At 39.9% G+C, this 24,231-nt stretch overlaps 2 protein-coding genes across 3 annotated transcripts in view; one reads left to right on the forward strand and one right to left on the reverse strand.

Moving 5' to 3' along the window:
* Positions 1 to 8,797, reverse strand: part of sppl3 (signal peptide peptidase 3) — a 41,640-nt gene extending 32,843 nt beyond the window's left edge. Inside the window, exon 1 of the mRNA XM_026173990.2 lies at positions 8,028 to 8,797. Within this exon, the coding sequence (XP_026029775.1) occupies positions 8,028 to 8,053 (26 nt within the window). The 5' untranslated portion in view covers positions 8,054 to 8,797. The remainder of the gene's footprint in view (positions 1 to 8,027) is intronic.
* Positions 8,798 to 19,792: 10,995 nt separating this feature from the next.
* The window catches only part of gnaz (guanine nucleotide binding protein (G protein), alpha z polypeptide), a 53,659-nt gene continuing 49,220 nt past the window's right edge, over positions 19,793 to 24,231 (forward strand). The window contains exon 1 of one of the 2 annotated variants that reach the window (XM_080304324.1): positions 19,793 to 19,996. The gene's annotated coding sequence lies outside the window, so the exon portion shown is untranslated. Of the gene's footprint in view, positions 19,997 to 20,572; positions 20,992 to 24,231 lie in introns of those variants that run through there. The other variant, XM_080304325.1, reaches the window with a different exon arrangement.

Below are 24,231 nucleotides of genomic sequence, written 5' to 3' on the forward strand. Positions count from 1 at the left end.
TATCACTTATCACCAGTGTTGGGTAAGTTACTTTAAAATAGTAACTTAGTTACATTACTAGTTACTTCTCTCAAAAGTAACTCAGTTACTTCAAGTTACTCGTTACTTTCAAAGTAACTAGTTACTAGGGAAAGTAACTTTGGTTTTACTCAGAATTCTCTTGTTAATGTGTTTCTCCCATAACTTTGCCAGTCTTCTAGCTTGCTTACTTGCCACAAGTGCACTGTGCCACCTACCAATAGAAAGGAAAATATAATGTATAATGTATAATGCATATTTCCACGAGAGAAATCCCACGCCTGGACCGTCATTGACTGCTGCCATGATTCTAGCCTACGTCACAGTCATGTGCGCCTTTTACATCCAACACAAAAACTGCAGTCGTGGTGCTTTCGATTGTACTCAGAACTCGGAAATTCTGCCTTCTGAATAGGAAGATGTAGGTAACACCAGACTGCAGATGAGCTGCATACAGGGCTGGACTGGGACAAAAAAATCGTCCCGGGCATTTTGACTAGAGACCGGCCCACCATTATAGGAAAAAATCATAAAGCCTTTGAATGAAAATAAACACTGTTGTGACAGTGATGTACACTGTTTTGATGGTATATATGCATCAATCTATCAATCGTTTGTTGTAAGATTCAGATATTTATTTTTTAAAAGCTAGACATTTTAAATGAGAATAAGAAAGAAAAGTATTTCTTTGTGCCCCCCTTTCCCTGTTAATGCCCTACATGCCCCCCTGGCAACACTTTGCTAGATCCGCACCTGCACAGTTACCAGCTGTCAGCTACCTAAAAAAGGATCCTGGTGTTATTTGTCTCTCAGAAACAGTTCATAACTTCCCTTCAACTCATTCATGTCACCTAAAAGGTAAACCTGTTTCTCCATCACCTGTTCAGCTCTGATGATTCAGTAAGGACATCTCCTGGTTTCATCTTCATGTTTCCCTCTCACCAGATAACCAAACCATATCATGACCCGCAGGTTTACAGCTGTGGCTCCAGCAAACATCAGCTGATACTAGAAATTAATATTAAATAAATTCTAACAACAGCTGATCAAGCTTAAACGTGCTGCTGTTGTTTAGCGTGACATCCACTGGTTTCCTCTTTCGGCGCAAAGTGAGCGATAAACAAACAAGAGAGCCGATCAGCTGATCATTGATCAGTTTTCATGATTGAAGTAGAAACGGGAGAGGGAGGGGGAGAGAATGAGAGAAGAAGAGGCAGCTGTGCAGCAAAGACAGAATAACTCCAGCTTTGTGCCTTTTCCATTGTAGCTGAATTACGGGACAAACTGTTCCTTTTCACCTCAATAAGAAACGCGTAATATTTTCTCTGAATACCAGACGGGACGGTTGGCAACTCTAATAACTTATGAACAAAATAAAGTTCAACTTCATTAACTTCATAGCACCCACCCAGCTGTATAGAAACTCCCGTCATGCTAGCTAGCACGCAGTACGGAAAAAGTCAGAATAACGAAAATAAACTCCACCTAAACTTGGTTTATATCTGACCCAGAGAGACTGCAGGTCATAACTTCTTACCTGAAGTTCAGTTCACACTTGGACCGGCGGCTGCCTCGGGTCTCTTTTCCTTCTGCGTCCCCTTTCCTTCATCCACCTGCTGCCTCCACCACTTGCTAATGTTACTGAATCTGTGGAAGCTCCGCGATAGCCACCACACGAAGTAACGACCCTATCTAAATCCCAGTAACGACTAACGCGTTCCTGATTTTGGCATAATAACTAGTTACCGTGCTCGTTACCACAATAATAACGTAGTTACTGTAACGCGTTACTTAATAACGCGTTAGTCCCAACACTGCTTATCACCTGACCAAAGATATGGCTCCCATCAACACTGTGCAAAACGAGGGATTTAGGAAAATGATCAACACCCTAGACAACGCTACACAGTGCTGTCCTGCAACTATTTTTCTATTGTTGCACTACCTGCTCTATACACGCAGCATCGAGCAACGGTGGAGACGGAATTTCAAGCAGTACAACATTTTGCGGCAACGACAAAATGTGAGACATTTGTTGTTTTTATGTTTATTTATTGTTTTTATGTTCAGTCTCAACTGTTACGAAGTTGATGTGCAGTTAATAAGTGCAATAAATATTTATACTGGAAAAGAAAATCGTGAGAGAATCGTGATCTCAATTCTAAGCAAAAAAAATCGTGATTCTCATTTTATGCAAAATTGTGCAGCCCTAGTCTTAGCCCAAGGGCTGTCTCTTTGCTCACAGCTCGGTGAATGTGTGTCAGAGGTGAGGCTCCAGCTCTACCATAAAATACAACAACGTCATCTTCTCTGCTATTGTGCTACTTAACCCAGTTTTCTGTGCAGATGAACTGATAACAGTAACTGGTGTAAACGCCATCACTAGCCTAAACAGGTCAGCAGGCAGGGGTTATGTCAAATCTTCCAACACTTTATATCTTTACTGGGTCTCTCTGGTGGTGGCAGGACTTAAACAGTTATATTAGGAAAAAAAAAAGTTTTCAGTATATTACAAATAGGGCAGTGCCCCATCAGTGTGTCAGAAATCAGTGTGTCCCTGCTGTTTATTCTGTATTTGCTCCCTCTGGGCAATGTGCTGCGCAAACATAATGTGTCCTTCCACACCTTTGCTGATGACATTCAGATCTACCTCCCTCTGAGGTTAGACTGTAAGGACTCTCTGCAGCCGTTATTCTCCTGTTTGTCTGACATTAAGACTTGGATGGCGCTTAACTTTCTACATCTAAATGAAAGTAAAACTGAAGTCATTGTGTTTGGGCTTCCTAAAGACCCCAACCTTTCCTTTGATTTTATGGGACCCCTAACATCCAAATGTACTTCCTCCATTAAGAGCCTCGGTGTTACTTTTGACAGTGCTTTTAAATTTGATAAACAAATCAGCTCCGTAGTCAAGGGATCTTTTTATCATCTACGGATTTTAGCCAAAGTCAAGTCCTACCTGTGCAGGAACGATCTAGAAAGGGTGGTCCATGCTTTTATTACTTCACGGCTGGACTACTGTAACTCCCTTTATGTTGGTTTAGATCGTTCCTGTCTGCATCGCCTCCAACTGGTGCAGAACGCTGCTGCTTGCATGCTGACCGGTTCCAAAAAGAGAGGCCACATCACTCCGGTTCTCTGCTCTCTCCACTGGCTCCCAGTTGCTTCTAGGATTGATTTTAAAATTTTACTGCTGGTTTTTAAGGTCCTTAACGGTACTGCACCTCCTTACCTGGCAGAGCTTCTTAGCATTTACCGCCCCAGGAGATCTTTGAGGTCAGCAGACCTGATGCTTTTAGATGTTCCCAGGTACAGACTAAAGACTGGGGGAGAGAGGGCTTTTGCTGTGGCTGCACCCAGACTGTGGAACAGTTTACCTCCTCACATCAGATTCTCCACAAGCCTAGGAATTTTTAAAACTGCTCTTAAAACTCACCTCTTCTCATTGGCTTTTAGCAAGGTTTAACTTATTGTTTTAATTTATTGTTTTATCAGTGAGGAGTTTTATGTACTTGTTTTTTATTGTATTTTATATTTGTATTTTGTTGTACAGCACTTTGGTCAGCCTCGGTTGTTTTTAAATGTGCTTTATAAATAAACTTGACTTGAGAAAGAGTGCCATACAACAAAAGAGTGCCATACAACTGAATAGTTCTGCTGCTCTATGCTTTCACTTCAGGAAGTGTGACTTTCATAATTTGATTTAAAATGTCACGGTTGAAAATTTCTCATTTACACTGCATGCACTGTCAGCTACACAACTAAAAGCTAGGAAGAGAAACTAGAACAAAACAACTACCAATGGTTAGTAATCTAACTTTAAAGCAAATTGCTGCTATTGCAAGAGTTGATAGTGGCAACAAATGAAGACTCTTCAGAAAGATTGGTCAGCTGGTTGTTGTGAGGTTGAAAGGGGCTCACTGTCGTTTGCGCCGGACAGCAATACACTTGATATAAAATTAGCTGCGCACAACAGAAACTAAGTGCACATTTAACAAATGTCTCTACAAATTGCGGTGAGAGATCGGTCTTCAAATATCTGCTCTTTGTCAACACTATTAATAAACTTAGGCATGTGATTTAAAACAGCAGTGCTTTCTGGTGTCTTCTGAAAGTTACTAGGAACACATTGCATTCAGTGGCTCAGTGTGCGAGGTAGCTGCACTGGGCCTAGCTGCTGCTCTTCTGACAAACGGGTACTGAGGTGAGGACAAAAGTGGCATCACTTACTCTACTGTAACAGGATGACTTAAAATTGATCTAGTGCAATATTAAACTATATTAACCTGATGATGCTGATATGAAGAGAAAACATCACTACTAGATAACACCAATAAAAATGTAGAAAATATGAAGCCATTTTCATGCATGTGCTCTTAACTTCTATCAGATTACATCAGGAGAAGTGTAGGGCAAAATGCAAATATCCCACGCAATTGGATCGGATGAGTTTTTGGGGGTTTTTTTTTTTTGGGGGGGGGGGGGGGGGGACCTGTCAGCTTCATGGGTCCATGTGATGTTTGAACAGAGCACCTAATACTGCAGCAAATCTAACATTTCCAGCACACTGCAAATTTATTTCCTGCTGTTCACTACAAGTGAGAAAAGCAGAAAATATCTCAACCAGATTGTTCCAAAACTGTCCTAAATTTGTGTTTGAAAACAGCTTATGTCTACAAACACTATGATATTCTGCCCTGATGGTTGGCTGTGCACACTGTAGTAATTAAAATAAATCTCAGGTTGGCTGCAAAGCAAAAAGAAAATTTAGTGCGAGCACACAAGCTTTGAGATTCAACTATAATTCCACATTTACTCATTATTCATCTCTGAAGCTCCTCAGTGACATTTAAGCTATTTCAAGCACAATAGATAGTCACGGTCTAATGTTTTTCTGCTGAGCTTGCAAATCAACACAAGCAACTATGTATCTAAACCCCATTTAGACTAATTTCTTTTGAGGAGCTTGAGTTAAATCATAAATATTACAATAAATACATCTCTAAGCAGGAATCCTTATATCAACAGCTCTTTAGCCATGGTTAACACAAAATCATTAAGTCACAAAATGTACAAGGCTTTGTTGACACTACGTGTTTAAAAAACAAAACAGATTTTCCTTCTCCATGGACTTTAGCCTTTTAGCCACACACGCAGTTTTAGGTCACTGAAACTGGCCTTTTGGAAATCATGGGTCAAGAAATTCAGAAAAGGCATTTGCAGGGTTGGCAGTTTTTGACGTTGCAGAGCCTGTGGTTCTGATTGGCCGACATGGCTTTATGGTTTGTCCACTTGGCATGTTCTTATCAGTGCTTCTATTGTGTTTCTGTATGTTTTCTTTTTTCCCCTCTATAAACTGCCTCTGTGGGTGTGTGTGGTTCTTTTCTTCCTCTTTTTTCCTCAAAAAAAATAGACTAATGTATGCAAATTAGACCAGAGAGAATTTTGAAGTGGCTGAATTTTCCCAAAATCCTTCTAGAAGAAAGTCTTGTCACTGAGCAGCCATCTGGGTAAAGCTTTGTGGCACTTGTTTGGGGAGTTAGTTTAAAGCAAGTATCTAATGAACTCGAACTTAAGCGGCAATTGAGACAAACTACACTCACAAATGAAATGTTTTAAATGATAATGAAATTATGTACAGATTTTCCCCAAAAGCAAGGGGTTTTCCCCCCCTTCCCTTTCCCCCCCTCTCAGTTAAAATTTCATAACCATCTTTGCTGTTCTGAATAAATTTCAACCAGTATAATGTCTCTGATTCCTCTTTTTCACTCTCTTGGATGGAGGTTATCCGTTTTTCAGATTCCCTTTGTACTAAGCTACCTTCAACAAGTGTTAAAAGGTTGAGAATGAACAATACGTTAACACTGTTAAAGCAAGGCCTGGGGACAGATGATAATAAATATGTTCAGAGCAATCCCAGATAGCTTACCGATCAAGAGGATTGTTACAGGTTGTTTTCCCAATAACATGTTAAATCATCATCATTAGCTTTTGAATTCATACTTGATTTAATCTGCATCACTATAACTTAAATATCAGCATATATAAAACAAACACATGCAAAATGGTCATGTGTAGGAGCGCACATAAAATAACCCCAAATCATTTTTTATGTTTGTAGAACAGTATAGATAACAGTGCACCTGGAAAATATTCTTAATTTGATCATATAAGGCATGCCTGAATATTTCTATTCATACCTTTTTTTTAAAAATAAATAAATAATCAAACATAAAGTTAACCCTCCTCCCCTCCCAGTCAGAGATGATCTCAGTCCTATAAATGTAATTAAAAAAAGAAAAATGATGGGGCTGTAATATTGTGAAGACATATTTCAATGTTAGTCCCATTTAAAGCAAAAGAATAAATGGACATTATCTGCTGTGTTACGAATCAATCCACTGATTTAACCACATCTGGAGGTAGTTTTGCTTGTGCTTTGATCCGATCTCATCGAGGTGTAAATCCATCTTGATCGGCAGTGGGTTTTATTGCTGCTGGGTCACATAAATTAAGCTTACTATGTTAATTAATCCCCACCAGTGCTTCGCTTATCTTCTGATATATCACAGCCGTTGACAAGTCAAACGGGATCATGAAGCTTGTTTTTTGGACACTAATTTGCATTCTGAGATCCAATAACATTGCACACAAAATTTATGACAACAACCCTTTCAAATATCAAGTTTCATTGTAAAAGCCTGTGGACTGGGTGTAGTCATAAAAATTGTGCATTAAAAAAAATATACAAACTATTTTCTTTCTTTGGCCTCACATTTTACAGTGATTTGGACTTTTTATACAACACATTTACCACACAAACAGTTTGATAGACCACTTATGAAGCTAAAAGCACACAGTGGCACCCTGCTGGCAAAAACGTTGGGAAAAACTTTGTTTTATCTGCATTTACAGATATCGCTGTACTGGGAAAGACTTTTGCTCACTGATCTAAAACTGATGAAAGATATTCAATTGTGATTTTTTTTTTAAAGAGCATGAATACTGGGATTTTCAGAGGCAGAAGGTGTGACATTAAATAAAGGTTAGTATATGAAATAAACAGTCGACTCGTACAACTCAATGAATGCACTCTCTTAGGGAAGACCCGGTTGGCTCGGCCTTCTCAGACTCAAAACAATCTTGTAGTAGACATGACACAAACACTTAATCTTTAGTTCATAGATCAGACAAGTATAACCTAGTATAGATTAACTAGGCCATAAGAAAGAGGTCGTTTTCGGAGACAACGCATTTCACTTATCACATCATCTCTGAATGATTTCGTGCAATCTATACTTTCGCCGACCACAAAAATTACTATGACACTATAGTTATATATCGTTTCTATACCTCGAGACCTGATGGTGCCATCTGTGACCGCCTATCGCTTGTCACTGTATGGAAAAACTGCATTTTTGTGACTTGACACCGATGCTAGCTTAGCTACAGCCGAACCTTTGTTATTGTGTGAGCAGCAGGTCGACGACGAATGCCAGCTAGCGCTAATTTGTTGGCACAGACAACAAACTAAGCCTTTTAACACTGTCATGAAACGCTGCGTTTATTGTGCACAACTGGGTTTACCAACAAAGCCAGCCGTACTCCAAAAAGCGAAGGAAAATTTTTAAAATGACCACCCCATTGTGCTTTAGCTATCAGCAGGGCAGCTAACTCGTTAGCATTTCCTTGCAACAGCCACCATTGGATTTAACCGATGCTGGACAATGTTAGCACGGCATCAGCTGGGGCTGCTCGTTAGCTAGGGCTAGCCAAAGTTAGCAGTTTAGCAAAAAAAAAAAAAAATCAAGCTGATGGAAAAATATCTGGATGAGTGACCTTTTGTTCTGAAGACGTTGATAAATGCATGTGAAGTGTCGATGTGAAGAGACAAAGGTTTCTGTATACTGACAGAAATACGGTTCGTTGGTTTAATGACCTATTGCAATCTGGTTTAGCAATAGCAACAGCGGCTACCAATCGGTAGCGCAATGCCTGTACGCACTCACCAGGATGAGTAGCCTTGCTCCGCCATATCGCCAAAAACAGTGGGTTCCGCGACTGTGGCTAACACAGATTCAGGTCCCAGTGACAACCCGTCGGGACCCGGGAGATGTTTTCTTGCGTTTCCTTCACAATTCGACGTCTTAGCGGTTACTTTTTGGTGACAACATGGTGATACATCCCGGCAGCAGCTAGTAAGAACTAGCTGAATATCTTGCGGTTAAAACGACAGTGATGGTTTGCTATCGTTAGGTGGACTAGACAAAGCACCCCGAGAAAAAAAGACACAGCTGTTATTTTCGGTGGTTTCGCTAGTGTCCTGCTGTCACTCCAACCGAGAAGGCTCGGTCTCCAACGATTCTACACCCACAGTAAATCCATATTCAGCTCGCTGTATGCAGACTAAATTCGGATATTCCTCAAGTCTGCACCTCTAGCTGTTATGGAAGACGTTCAGCTTTGTTTTCTATGGCGAGTCCACGGGAGCGCGCAAAATCGCCCTACTGAAGAGGTTTACAAATAGGACGTGCACTGAAACGCTTTCATGCATCGAAAACGTTTGTAATGGTTTCCCCTCCCGGCAGCACTGCAGCCTATCATATACACAGCGATTGTGAAAGGCAACGAGTTGTTGCAATTAATTGCTGAATTATGTGACATACAAAATACGGAAAAAACGGGCCGTGCATGAATATTTAACCAATTTACTTTAGTATTATGACAAAAAATAAAATTGTAAATTAAATTAAAAAGAAAAACAACTTTTTTTCAGAGCAAATTAAATTGAATACGTGTGTATAATTATAAAAAATAAATTCGTTTTAAGATTTTTAAAAATATTGTTTTGCATAATGCGACTCCTTTGGTGATTTTTTGTTTTTTAAAAGGGACCAAAAGCCGATAAAAGAAATGTCGTGCGGTTATCAAGTTGTCAGGACAATATGTTGACTGGAAATGTGAATCACCCCATAGATGCCCTTTATCAAAATATAAATAAAAGAGTGTGCAACATAGCAATATTTACTGAAATAATCAAGTCAAATTTATATAAAAAATATATTGGGCCTAGTTCTTTGTTTTTTTTTCTCAATGTTTATGTTCTCAATGTTTATGATGATGATTACGTAAATAAATCCATTTGTTGTGTCGCCCCCTCTGGCTCCTCAATGTAATAACCATAGTAGGGCATTCACTGTCGTTCCCCTTTTAGTGGTAAAAAAAACATAAACTCCACATGAAGATTGGGACTTTGCAGGTGAAATAAAGGTCAACGTGTATTGGGCTTGATCAAGTTACAAGATCTCTGCTCAAACACTCAGTGACGTTATCCATGGGCGGACTTATCCGTAGCTTAATTTATAGTTCTGTGGCCAACGCCATTTCCTGCAATTATATCTGTGCTTCTGTGTCGATGGCAACATGTAGTTACACTTCTAGGGAGGTAAATGTCCAGTTACCACATAGGGTTTGCAATTACAATGTAACTACAGCACAGATTTAACACAAAAGTATAAATCCACTGTGAGTAAGCAAACAATGGAAGCATATGTTTGGTTGATGCTTGCCTGCACCACTGGAGCACTGAAAGAAAAGTTAAGACTGGCTCAGCTTTAATTTCTAAATGTTTTATGTCAGTCATGCAGCGGTAAATGTTGGGTGCCATTGTGTAACTTCATATTGCTGCCTTCTATTGTCCTTTCCTACTAGTGATACCACAGCCTACCCACTAATAGAATATTGATTCCCTCTGTGAACATGGAATGGAGATTTTATGGGAACAAAAACACTGCAATACCCAACTGGTCTAATGCCCAAATGGCACCCAAAGACCACAAAATTATTATTATCAGTCCTGTTAAATGTATAGCTCTAGTGATGGCATTGTCTGCCGGTCTTTGACTTTGGTCCAGGCTTTATAATTGTACAGACTGCCACAAAGTCTTGTGTAAAGGATGAACATTGGGTTTTTTCTTTAACCCGTGGCTGTTATTTTTTTGTGATTTGCAGTTATTGTATGAATTGCTCTGTTTTTGTGCAGACTTTTGTGAATTTCTGGAATTTCGTTTCTGTACCTGATTTCTCCTGTAGCCACGTTTTGCAACAGTTTATTTTTCTCATCACTCACAATTGCAGTGACACATCTATAGACTGTTTGTCCTTTTAAAGAAGCCTTATCAGTACACAACACATCTAAAAGATCAATGTATCATTAAAGCCAGGGTTTGTTGCTTTGAGAATGACACAAATGCTTTGTAAGAGTTTCTCACAATCAATACGCCAATCTGATAAAGATGCATTTTTGAGCAAATGTGCACAAAAGAATGCAAATTTTACCTTTTATCCTCTGGATAGCATATATTAGTAAACTGAATGACAATCTGCCCTTTAGACTTTGAAGTCCTCAAGTGGATATTTTGGCCAGACGGTGGTAAGAGAGGAAAGGTCAGAGGGGGTCACCAAAACCATTAAGGACTCAGTTCCCAGGAGGACCATCAAAGGCCACACAAAATGTACAAACTGATGAGATGGGGTCTTAAAGGACAGATGTCCAAAATAGAACTGGCGTATTCTTTAGGTATCATGGGTGTGGTCAGGAAATTTGATGGTAATCTGCTCAGTATTTCTTGTGCTACGGTGGAAATGTTGGTTTGATGGGGATGAAAGAAGAATTAGGCAATGACTCAATATATTTGACATATCTCGTGGACATTATCTTTTTTTTTAGATACACTGTCACAAGCAGTTGTGCTGAAAAGTCCTGGCATTAGGCAGGGTCATGGCAGGGGTCTGATATTCACTAGGAATTTTCCATAGATATACTTTGGATGATCAAACTGTATTCAGATGAGTGCATGGAAACAAAACTACATTATATTATAATAATAATAAGCACATAAGCAAGGTGTTGACCTTATCTAACAAGACAAGACACATGAACGTGTAATTCACCAGATTTAATATAAGAGAATGATGGGTTGATGAAAGAAAAGAAAGGGGAACGGCTCATGACCCAGATCATAAAGCAATCTGTCAAACATGTTGTTGGTTCAGTAACAGAGTGAGCATCTACAGCTGCCAATAAAACTGGCACACTGACATTAATTTCATTGATGATTTTACTGCTGACAGAAGTGTTGCGACAACAATGCCAAGCACACAGCGAAGAATATCTTTCCAGAACAGCCCGTTCCATTTTGACGATGGGAAGGGAGGAAGGTTAACCAGACTGAGAGATAGGGAAAGAAAAAGCAGCAGAAGTACTCATAAACTGTAACCATAAGTGCTACAGAGAGCTAACAGACCTGTCTGAATTTTCCTGGCATGCAGACAAAGAGGAAAATGAGCTGATTTCTGCAGCAATTTTGGATGAAACTACCTGTCTGACCTGCTGGGAAACAGCAGTGACCTCTTTGTCTTTGTGGGTCCTTGTTTCACGTTAATGTTTCTCATCTTCTAAACTTCTTGGGCATTAAAACCCTAACAAATACACACTTACTCTTCTCATACGAATTGCTGGAAACATTCACTGACACTCTGAAGGTCATACACAGTGTTCCCCTCATTTGAATAGATTCAAGCATGCAAATGTACATATTGTCTACCGAAAACTTGAAATTCCCTTGTCTTTGATTTTATCACTAAGAATTTGCATTTGGATTTGATTTTTGTTCATTTCTAAGTGAGCAACTTTCATGTTTGACTATATTTTTTTCTATATTTTCGTTTGTCTGTCATTCAGTTTGACTTAAACAACATTTATTTGAAGTAAACTAAATCTGTGTGTGGCTTGTTCATTTTTAGTAGTGTGTCTTGGAAAGCTAACTTGTTGTTATCAGTATTTTTTCTTATGTGATGAGGAAGTTGAGGATTGTGGTTATGCCAATGTAGACACTTAAAAAAATCTATTTTGAATATTAGGTATACACGAAGTGGCTGAATCCTAACACCTTACAACAACATAGGCTGAAAGAAGCTGCAGAGAACGCTTGAGAGAGTATGGCCTTCTGCTCATGTGTGTATAGTTTATGCATGACTGCAGACAGCTTTTAAACAAAGCACTGCAGATGATAATTTTGTTTGAGCTTCATGCAGATCAGTATAATTACTTCTGAACCTCTAAACTATGCCTTAAAAGTCTCCTATTTAGTTCTTGCATATTTGTAACACCCACATTCAAGCTGTCAAAATACGTAGTTTTGACTGTACATATATTCATCAGAGGAAAATAAGATGCTTGAAAACAGAAGAAGGGAGGTTTTTCCTTACAAATACCATGAGGGGTCATAAATGGGGCAGTGGGATTCCCTCTTGCCAATGAGTGCTGGGATTACCAAAGTCCATAAAGAGCTTCTTTTCTTACAGATTATGTACAATCTGTTCTCAGCACGAGAGACACATAGTCACAGAATCAGCATAAAAAAACAGCTGAAATTCTAGGGCATAATCGACCATCCTACATTTAACTGCCTCGTGAAATAAAACACGAGATTACCCCAGTCTTTCGTGAGAGCAAGTTTAGCCTTTCATTTCTTAGAAACCACTTGCTGGTTTAGTTTGAGAGGATGTTTTTTTTTCTTTCTTTCTAGACACCAGTTGGAGTGGTTTCGCTTTCAGATCGGGACTGACAGAGGCAAGAAGGAACTATGAGCTAACCTTGTAACACACAGCCTTTCAGCGAATTAATGTTAAGTGATATTAAATAACCTTTGCAACCCCAAGCACAATAGTTATAGTAACTTTAGATGTCAGAACTCTTAAATTATGTATTTTGGCGCCCGTAACCATGGCGTGCTTATTTACTGAGACAGACGTCAAACAGATCTTGCCTTGTGTAGTGCTTGTGATAAAAATCTCTGTGTTCCTTGAAATCAGGAGCTGTAGTCAAAAGCTTCCTGGAACAAAGGGGTTGCTATTAGTGACAAAATACCAAGAAAATGCCTGTAATTATAACAATTTCCAAGAACTACCTGGAAAGTTATTGTTAAATAACGGGCAGGTCCAGGTGCGGGGGCAATGAGAACTGAGATCTGATTGGTCCCTGAAGTGCCCCGTCCTGTCGCTACTTATTTCAGCATTTTATTGGTCGGACCCACGGTGCTGCATTGATGTCATGTGGGAATTGCAGGTTACTGATGTGAAGATCCCATGTTTACAACTTCAAAGAACTTTATTTGTAAATGGTGAAACTGGCAATTACCTTTGGGACTTAAACGCAGCACGAGATTGCACCGGCTCACGAGAGGAGCAGCTGCGCTCAACCCAAAGCTTCATGGTAATTTACCTTTCTGCGGTTTAGCTGGTGCTGTCACTGAACACGCAGTAGGATTGCTGAGCATTAGGTTTAACACTGTTGTTGCATAAACAGTTAAACTTTTGGACACTATGGGCGTGTACCAACAAGAATTGGGACTTAACAGGTACCACAAGGTTTGACTGTTTGACTTTTGGGTTCTCAGTTCAATTAATGTGGTTCACATTTTACATCACACCTTAGATTGCCATGGTAACTTTTCCTGCAGGTCTAATCTGCTCTGGATCAGGTTATGCTCAAGATGGGAGGAATGTACAATGTCAGCCCCCACTAACTGATTAATTCCCCGTATATTAGTGTCACTATTCCTAGAGGGTCCCAGGAACTGGTTGTGTGAGGATGTGGTACAGGCTAGTTTTTGTCTTTGCTTTCTCCTGTTGGTTGCACTTTCAAAACAGTTGTATTGTTTTATAATCCTTAATATGGAGATGTGGTTTTTTTTGCTTGTTTGTTTAGTTTTTTGGAATTAATTTTCTTACTCTCTGATTATTTAACACCTCCATGTCTGCAGCTGAAAGAATAAGGTCGTGAGTTTAGCACATTAAACAGCATAGACTGCTAACTTAAGTAAAAACAAAATTTGGAGTCCCAGTCTGAGCTGTAGAGGTCTGTCAGCTTACAGTGAAGTCTCACTGACCACAGTGCTTAAAGTGCACACATTAATACGGTGCCTTTTAATAATACAATGCCAGTGTACATCACTTATCGTAGAATACACACTCACACCCGCTGCTTCTTGTCTGCAGTAGCTGTGCTGTTTTTTTAACCTATATGCTTTTTATGCTTTTTGTATTCTTCTAAAATTATACTTTGAGCTGCTACTTTGAAATGAATATCATTCTGCTGCTAATAAACCTCTTTTATGTTAACATGCTCAAATCTAGATTGAAAAACCTCAGGCTGACTTATCAAGTTCATACCGTTTACCTGATTACCGATGTTAGAGTATAAATGAAGCCATTTAAGGTAAAAACATCCTGGCTATGTAGAACTCCCGGCTGCCTCGGAGCAGCTCCAGTCACTTTTCACCATGCAAGAAAACTTCTAGATTCATGACAAGAGATAGCTAAATAGCTGTATTTCATGAGACATCAAACAATGAGTGAGAAAATATCATAAAAATGCACTCTTCTTCTTTTTTGTTAATTACAAGGGTCAAACAAAGGGATTATTATCAGCATGAACATCTGGTCAAAATGCAAAGAACACATTCATGAATGACTACTCCAGTATTATGGGTTTATTATAGGTAGTTTAAACAAAGGGAACATATGCACAACACGCTGAGCTCTGACAAAGACACAATAACTCAGCCGCCACCCCATGTGGTGGTGAAGGGAGTGCCTTTTTTGAATTATGTGTGGCGGATGAGCTCAATTAAGAAATAAAGAAACACAAGAGCCAATCAGCTATAAGAAAAATAAGGACAAGAAGTGAGATAAGGGTGGGGAGGCGTGGATAGGAAAAGGCTAACTAGAGAAGTTTATTACACTCCCATTTTTTAGAGAGAAAAATGTTTAAAGAAACCGTAATTGGAAGTATCTTCAGGGAGGGCTGACAGGCTATAGGCCTGATAGAAATTTGATAAACTGGTCCTACAAATGATCTGCTAGTATTTGCCCATGTTGCCAGTGTCACTGACCAAAGAGATCAGAGCCAGGATAAGACACTAAGGCAAGTGACTCATACTTCCTTTAGGACTGGATCCAGAATGTTAAAGTTGCCCATTTGTGTACGGGGAGTTTCTTATTCTGCTCTTGGGTTAACTGGAAGGAATGGGGAGATTTGTTGGTGATTTCCAAGTGTTGAAACTTAAACAACTAGCAGATTTATTACTCTACAGCACTTTCCAATCCTAGAGTACACTGAATATGTGGCTAAGCTAACCCCTAAAGTGGATCACAGCACTAAAGAAGCCTAATACACTTCTCCTCTAACCCATAATGCTGGTAAAGATTACACAAGAGACAAATTCTTGTCAAATCTTATCATCCCAAACAGATGAACCAGTGGCCCACCACACCTATCAAATGGCTGCTCCAAAGTTCAATCCACTGAACCTGGCAATGATGAATCACCTCCACCCATCCATTTTCTGCCACTTCTCTGGGGTTAAGTTGCGGGGGCAGCAGTCAGCAGAGAACCCCAGATCTCCCTCAGCCCAGACACCTCCTTCAACTCATATTGAGCTGAGACATTGCCAAGCCATCCGAGAAATATATCTTCTCCAGCGAGTCCTGGGTCTGCACCGCAGCATTCTCCCGGTAAGACATACCCAGAATAGATATTCTATCCATAAAAACTATGAACAGAATCAGTGATAAAGGGCAACCCTGGCGGATTCCAATACCCACCGAAAACAAGTCTGACCTATTGCCGGCAATATGAACCAAACTCTTGTTACGTTTATACAGGGATAGAATGACCCATAATATCTTCTGAAAGTCCACAAAGCACTTGTAGACCCCTTAGCCAAACTCCCACACACCCTCAAGTACCCTCGGGAGGATAGAGAGCTGGTCCACTGTTCCACAGCTATGACAAAAACTGCATTGTTCCTCCTGAATCCGAGGTTTGACTAACGAATGGACTCTCCTCTCCAGCACTCTGGCATAGACTTTCCCATGGAAGCCGAAGAGTATGAACCCTCTGTAGCTGGAGCACGTCCTGGGTCCCACCTTCTTAAAGATAGGAACCACCACCATCCAGGAACTTAGAGCAAATCTTATCCCCAGGGGCCCTGCCAGTGTGCAGTTGTTTAACCATGTCAGTGATCAGTGGTTTAACAAAAAAGGTTTTAGCTGCTCTTTAAAAGAATCCAGTGGGATTTACTCTAGGTCCTTGGTGCCACAGGTTGAAAGGCTCTGTCTTCCCAGAGTCTGTAATCTCATACGTGGAGCAACCAAAAAATTCTGAACATCACAAAGAGTGAGCAGCAGTGTGTTTAACCTCCTAAGACCCCAAATCTTTCATGGCATGCATTTAACTTCTCTTTGCTATTTGGGCTGATTGGGATCTGATGAATGTAAAGACAAAGAATTACCTGCTTTTTTTTTTTTTTACCTGACTTTTGTTTCTGAGAAAAATTAGATCCACTTATTGATTGATTGATTGATTGATTGATTGATTGATTGATAATACTTTATTCATCCCGAGGGAAATTGGGTTAAGGCTGCCAGCTGTGCCAGCGGCATCTACGAGGACATTTGTTTTAAATTTTAATAGAACAGTGGCAGTATAATGTCCTCGTAAGTGGATATCAGGCCCTTGTAGATCAAAACCTTGTATTTTGGTCTAGACAACCCAAACTGATGTCCACATATGTGGACGCCAGGTTCTAGGAGGTTGATAAGAAGATAAATAGTCTTGTCTGTTTATACTCCTTATGCGATTACAAGAATTTAAAAATCAATTCTAAAATAAATTGTGAGCCAATAAAGAGTATATAATAGGGTCGAGGTGAGCTGAGTTACTAGAACTTATTGTTAATAGTTTGGAAGGGCATTTTGTGTATTATGGAGGTGAGAGACAGATGATTCATCTAAACCAGTAAACAGGCCTTTGCAATTTAATTATGATCACAAAACAATGATTTTTTTTCCCAGTCCAGTCAAAGAGACCAATTGCAATTGTTACAATTTCAAAATGTTCATTAAATGAAAGACAGAGATGTGAAATGGTTTTTATATGTGAGGAATCTGATAATGCATAAAGATTATGAACATTGCACAGTTGAACAAAAGGAAGTGAGTGTTTTACTGCTGTTAAGGATATAGTTCATGTGGAGATACAATCATGGCCTCAGGCTTAGGGATGGGTATCGAAACCCGGTTCTTGTTGAGAACCGGTTCCCACTGTTTCAATTCCTTGGAATTGTTTGCCATTTTTGCAAACGATTCCCTTATCGATTCCAGTCGCCCCGAATGATGTCACCACGTTGCGGAGCGTCATTTACCTGGCAGAAAACACAGCGCCTAAGCGGCTCAAATGCTCAAAAGTTTGGTTATACTTTACGAGAACGGATGACAACAGGGCAACTTGCAATACTTGAAAAGTAGATATTTCATTTAAGGGAGGAAACACTACGAATATGCAAAAGCATTTGCTCACAAAACACACGATGACCTTAAATGAATGTCATGTTTTTAATTCTGCTCCGGACTCGTGAATCTCAACCCAGCGGCAGCGGTAACGTTTGCACGTCCTCTCCCGTTAATGCGGCAGGTAAATAATCAACTAACAGTGCATATTATGTTAGCGCGATCTGCCTTCTTACAAAACCTGCCATTACTGTGCATTTAGGTGACCATGATGAGAGAGACAGACAGAGTCTGGCTGGCTCAGATGCTGGCAGTTCTCGCTGCAGTCTACCGGTAGCGTCTCCTTTCAGGCCAGGATAGACGAATGTCACCGAGCAGTGTCTAAGTTTGTGGTAAAAGGTTTGCACCCATTTGCCACAGAAGATGCCCCCGATTTTCGGTAAGTGAATGTGTTTAATTGTTGGCAGGGACATTACTGGATATTCTTGTGTAATTGCTACAGAATAATTTATGTTATACTTTGTTATTGCTACAGAAGAATATTTATTTTATAATTTTACATTTACAATTTTTTTTCCTGGGGACCCTGTGACACCCCACCATAGGCTGGATCTCTTAAGATGTCACTGTTGGGTTTGTAAGGCCATGGTACTCCTAAATTTCTATCTTGTTCAAAGAGAAGATATAAAACAAAGTTCTAAGCTAATCGACCTTAGTGTTCTCCTTTTTTTTTAAAAGAATCAATAAGAGAATCGATAAAGAATAGAATCATTAAACAGAACCGAAACTGGAATCGGAATTGTGAAAATCTTATCAATACCCATCCCTACTCATGCTTGTTAAAATTTAAAGGTAATTGTTGGAGAACCAGTCACTAATCTAGGATAAACAATCAACTAGGGTTCATAACAGTCTGCAGACAAGATTGCTTTGATTGGATCAACAGATAAGAGACAGTGCATGCAGCAGTGGCACATTCTTTACGTGAGTACATATACAAATATTGAAGTACAAATACAAATAATATGTGACAAAGTGCAGGCTCTGAAATGCACTCCAAGTAAGAAAGTATAGCTCTTTAAAGCTCTTTGAAGATAGCTACCCACTGTCTTTGCATAAAGTTAAATAAACCTTGTGTTATATTACTATAATTACGAAATAATATTAACACTTGAAAATTGAAAGAACTTGAAAAACTTTTTTTTGTTTGCCTCCATGCTTACAAAGAAAAGTGAGAACAGTTGGGGCTTAAAGTGGGATTTGGCCGATCGAAAAGAATCATAACACAATAATTTATACTGAGAGCTCATGTGAACTGTGCTGCTGCTGCTGATTTGAGGTTTATTGCTCTTTGTGGATTTACCCGATTTCCATTCCCTACATTGTCAGTATGCCGTTTATACCAACTTAATAATGGACCATATAATGTTGGTATAAAGGTTGAATTCAGCAAATGAATCTAAATCTTGAATGAATGAATGAATGAATGAATCTTTGCACTTGATGTAACCTAACTCAGACTCGGGCTTCATGCAACCTTTAAACAATATAAAATTTGCTTTTGCAGGATGTTTCACAAAGTGAAAAAAACAAACAAACCCATAACTTCATATCATTTAAAAAACCAATATCTGATTTAAATAATTATGACATTACATGGAAGCTTTACATTTTCAGTTTATCAAGCATACCTTTAAAAATAACCTCTCTTCTTCCTCTCATGGCCCATCTTTTTTTTTTAAAATCTTTCTCCATCTTTGGGTGAAGTTGTGTCTCATTGTGGGAAATTAAGGAGCAGCTGCTGCACCTTTAGCTAGCAGACTGACAAACTGCACACACTTTGTGTGTTTACTGATTTTTGTTGAGCTGATCGCCCAACATTGCTCCTTTTATGCTCACTTCTCATTTGTAGCACTAGCTAGATGCCAAAGTACTGCACTACAGCTTATGGACATTTGCACCAAAAACGCAGTTCCTGATTGTTCTGACCCAATTATAGATCCCTAATTATAGAACTGTAAATGCTATAAAAGTATGTGTTGTTGATAAGCCTCTGTCATGGATACACCAATAGTACTGTATTATTGTTCCCTCCATTTAGGCTCAAATTAGTTTGATGTTTCAAAGCGTGTGGCAATCTGAAATAAAAGCTTCACTCAAATGTGTTAAACCTAAAGTAACAAGCCTATTTTGAAAGTGTGAGGAGTAGAAAGTAAAGATAATTGTGCAAAAAGGAAGGAAGTGAAAGTAACAAGTTGTCAGAAAAATACTCAAGTAAAATACGGTAACAAAGTATTTATACTTTGTCTCTTCACACCTTTCTGGAGTTGTGAGGGGGGAGCTTGCTGGCCTTGCAAGGGGAGTGCCATAATGGTAACTGCCATCTTGAACCTCTAAGGCTTCTGTTGTGGGTCCTGGTTGGATTTGATAGTTTTTTTAACTGCACACTGGCACTTTGTCAAGTTTATAAAACCTTTCAACACTCCCATGCAGCACTGGACGGTTATGTGACGGGAGATCTGTGAGGGGGCCTTGGAGTATCCATCCTAAATGGGTTTTGACTGCAGCAGAGACCCATGAGACTTAAGATAATACATCTGACTGGAGAAATAGGAGTAATAAGGTGGGTATAGTCAAAGCCTATGAGAAGCAGTAGAAAGGCCTTAATAGATGACAATGTGATGCTTTGAAGATGCTTTTACTTTCTATGAAGAAACAATACAAGATATGTGAGGTCTGAAAGTGCTAGTTAGTGCCTGCAGTTAAAGCATTCATAGTGAAAACCTTATCTAGGTGTAGGACAGAAGCGATCAGGACTCTTAAAGAACCTCGAATGGTTTCAACTTCTTGGTAAATAGAAAAGAGTGACAACTTTCAGCTTTCCCATTTAGGTGGACATACTACAAGAACTGTACATGTTTCAAGGGTTCTTTTGCTATTATGTAGAAACATTTCACAACTTTGAGAAATATGCTGTCACAGTCAGCATGCTGTATCTGCACTTTATAGTGCAGATACAATATCTGCACTATAAAGCTAGCAACATTGTTAGATCTCTGATTTACCTCTCACAGGACTTGTAGGTGTTCTCTGAAGCAGCCTGGTGAGTCCCAGTACTTTTTTATCTTTTCATACATCAGTGAACCCGGGACATTTGCTAATGTGTTGTTCAGAGAAGCAACAATATACACAAGTTGCTCTTTTTTTGTACACATTGCAAAAGGCTCTGAAGGCTGCACTAAAACACAAAGTTTATTTGCTCTATGTAGAATTGTTTTAGGGGGAAGTATGGAGTTATGAGATGATGATGATGAGATAGCCTTTATTTGTCAGTTGCAGGTCTTTTGCCCACAACCAAGATGACAGACCTTGCCGACCGTACATACAATACACAAACATCACATTGGGGAGACAGGTCAGGCTAGGTAGCGAGGAAAAAAAACATCGAAATATGTAACACAAAAGGATAATACAGGAATGCACAGATATCAACACACCATAGCACAATAAACGCAGACAAGCAACATGGGAAAGAGTTCCAGTGTGCACATCTGATCTGGGACCGCTGCAATCTTCGACTGCGCCTCCAACTGTCCCAATGTCCACATCAGAGGGGAGGTAAGCATTGGAGGTGGCGTTGGATCCGGGGTAGGGAAGGTGATGCGTCAGTGAGTGCTTATCAGTATATGTATGTGTGTGCGTGTCCATAGTTCAGCTGAGACAGTGTCCTTCGCCCTGCCAGGCTAAGTAAACAGTCTTCCAGCCAACCTAGGTGGCCTTGCATGGAATGGGAAGGAACAGACTAAACACAGTCGTTATCAGAGAGTTTTTGTTCGGCTCCAGATTTGAGCCCACAGCTGGCGCTGAAGGGGTAGCCGGATTGTGATGGTAATTTTTCTTTTGCAACAACTCATGAGAATTTCAAAGCTGTTCTTTAACACTCCGACACTGGTCTCTCAATCTCTCGTTGGAGAACCACGAGCTTCCCCGTGATGGTATCAAACTTACTGGTGTTGTCATTCTTTTGCTCAGAGAGCCGATTCTGAGACCTCACGACTGCAGTTAGCTGCTCCACGATGTAATCCAACTTTCACTCAAAGGTGTTATTCTGAGCAGGCCTCTCCTTGATGTAACCCAATATACGCTCAGAGGTGTTATTCTGAGTATTCACGGCAGCTGTAAGCGTCTCCAAGGTCTTAACCATGCTGCTTTCAATGAGCCCGTTCTGAGAAGTCGTGCCTCGTCCCATCGTTTCAATCCCAGCGGGCAGCCTTGGGGGGTTTGAACAGCCAGTTCCACTTTCTTAATTCTCCGATAAGCCAGGGCCAAGCCAGTTCAGATCAGCAAGAACCCTGTTATCATGGTTCCGAATAGGTAGATATCTTCAGCGTCCTCGATCGACAGTCCCGCCAGGCACACGACCCCCCATTTCTGCCACCCGTCCATCGTGTATCCGGCAGGGAAAGTCCCTCCAGGGCACTCGGGCTCTCCTGAGCCCAGACTTCTCATTGAGAAAAGGGTGTCAATAGCATTCAGAGACCAGTTGATCAAATCCATAATTCTCTTTAGGTTTTAGAAACAGACTGTGAGAGAGTGTTCCAGGGAAAGTAATACAAAAAAAACGAGACTAGACAAGGACATAAGAGCTAAGCAGGGAAGATAAGGGAGAAGAGAGGAGAAAAGTGCGTCCGCCTCCTCCGAGAGCCAAAAGGACACGTAGTAACATAGTAACGAAGATGGTATAAATCTCTTTTCTTGATTGATACAGTTTCCAACTAAGATGAGAAAAATGGTAAGTCATATTTTATGTCGTCATTACCTCTAGAGATGCTGTTTAAAGTGACTAGTGCATTCTGCAGGCAGCTTTTCAAGGAGAAGAACAACATTGCAGCCATAGCGTAGTTCTGGATGTCCTTGATCATCCTTGGTGCCAAGAAGAAGAGTTTGTACACAACAACAAAAAGTTATTAAGAGCATGGCCTTCACCTACTCTGATAAAGAATGGAGAGATAAAAGGAGATAAAGAATATCTGCCTTTAACAGTTTGAATTTATGGGTATAAACAATATAAAAGGCAAGGGCTAGTCACTTAGCTTTATATTTAAAGTACTGTCTCATTAGGGTCAAGTAAGTTACTTAGTGCCATCTGCAATATCCCGCACTGCATTTCATCTTTAGTAAAGTGTGGTGAATGAAGGGCGCTCAAGCTGGTATGCACGTGCTCTACTAGTAAGTGGTCGTAGTACTGGCTGCCTTTGCAAGGCATGAGATGTAGATGATTATGGCCTTAAAGTAGAACACTGCCTCTGCCCAGAGGAAATGGAAATAAGAGGCTGAGTGGAGCCTGCAACTAGAGAATTTGAAAGCTGATCACAACAACTCAGTAGGGGACCCTGTAATAGTGATGCAAGAAAACTAGAAGGTATCTCATCATCTTGTGCAGCGAGGATTGGTATAGTAAACTAGCTGAAGCATCGAGAACTGACAAATCATTGTAACTGGGACATGGCAGAGGAAACAGATGTAGGGTGATGGCTAACCTGCGGCGGACAAGAACTTGACTGAAAGGTTGGTGGTTTAATTACCAGGTACTGTTCAGGTTGCCTTTGTATTTGGGAAACTGCTGGTTATTTACATACAGAGGGTTTGATATCTCCAGATCCAGATTTGGATATCTGAAGAATCATTGAGAATGGGGAGTGGATGAGTTAATCATAAACCAGCTTCCTTTATTATCGCTTAAAGTTCCTTCATAAATATAATAATTAGCAAGCAGAGGATCAGGGTCTGGATCTTGTTGGCTTTGCTAGTCTTGTTTATTATCCTGCAGCCATTGTGTGTCTGTGTCAACATGCTGACATACTGTTTGGCTTCCTGTTTCACATCCAGCACCTTTAGCTCCAGGATACCAAACGTTATAATCTTGCAGGAAAGCAAAGTGTTGACTTTCGTGACCGGAACATCTGAGGGTTTCAGTTGTTCCCTGTGAATGACAGTAACATGACTCCAGCTCAAAGTACCATTTTAATTAGGGGGTTCAAATGAAAGGACTGCTGTAAAGAATACAGATGTCAATGATTCTCCAGTGTTTAAGGTTCATTTTGTTTTTAGAAGGTTAGACATTAACTTGAAGAAAAATTTATTCAGTAAACTCAAGAGAAGACCAAAATAAGCTCCCCTTCGCCGCTGCGCCATGTGAGAGCGCAAGGAAGTGCAGTCGTCTTATGTGTACCAGGTGAGTCAATTAAGGAACGCAGAAAAAACAGGAGCCAATCAGCGATGGGAAAACAAAGACAGGAAGTGAGGTAAGGGACCTGAGCCATGGACAAGCAAGGAAAGGGGTAAATAAAATATCTTTACTATAGTGATGAAGTTTAACAGCTCTGTTTTACTCACTACGAGGGATATCTCCAAGGATGAATAACCTTTGCAACATAAATCCACATTACACTGAATTTAGGCTTATTCAAGGTCCTTACGTGAGACTTGCCTCTACACTAATGTAGTTGAATATTTTTATTGCACTTCAGCCAACATTTAAAAGATTTATGACACAAAACGTACATTTTGACAGACAAAGTAACACAGCTGACGTGCCGCATTAGGAGAAAAAGAGAAACTGTTAAAGAGGAAAAAGGCTTTTTATTTTCTCTCTGTTTCTATAAATAAGAAGCTCATCTCTCAGAATCAGCATCTGATAACCTCATCTCCCTGAAACATAAAACACTCTGTTTAGTAATAATAATGCATATAACACTGCAGATTTACCCCTGTGAATGTAATCAGACAGTGAAGTCTAGTTAGAGTGTAGGGATTTATTCATATATACTGTATCTAAACATTATCACAGTTTTTAGA

Source organism: Astatotilapia calliptera, chromosome 7 (assembly GCF_964374335.1).
Source record: "Astatotilapia calliptera chromosome 7, fAstCal68.1, whole genome shotgun sequence".
NCBI classification, from domain to species: Eukaryota; Metazoa; Chordata; class Actinopteri; order Cichliformes; family Cichlidae; genus Astatotilapia; species Astatotilapia calliptera.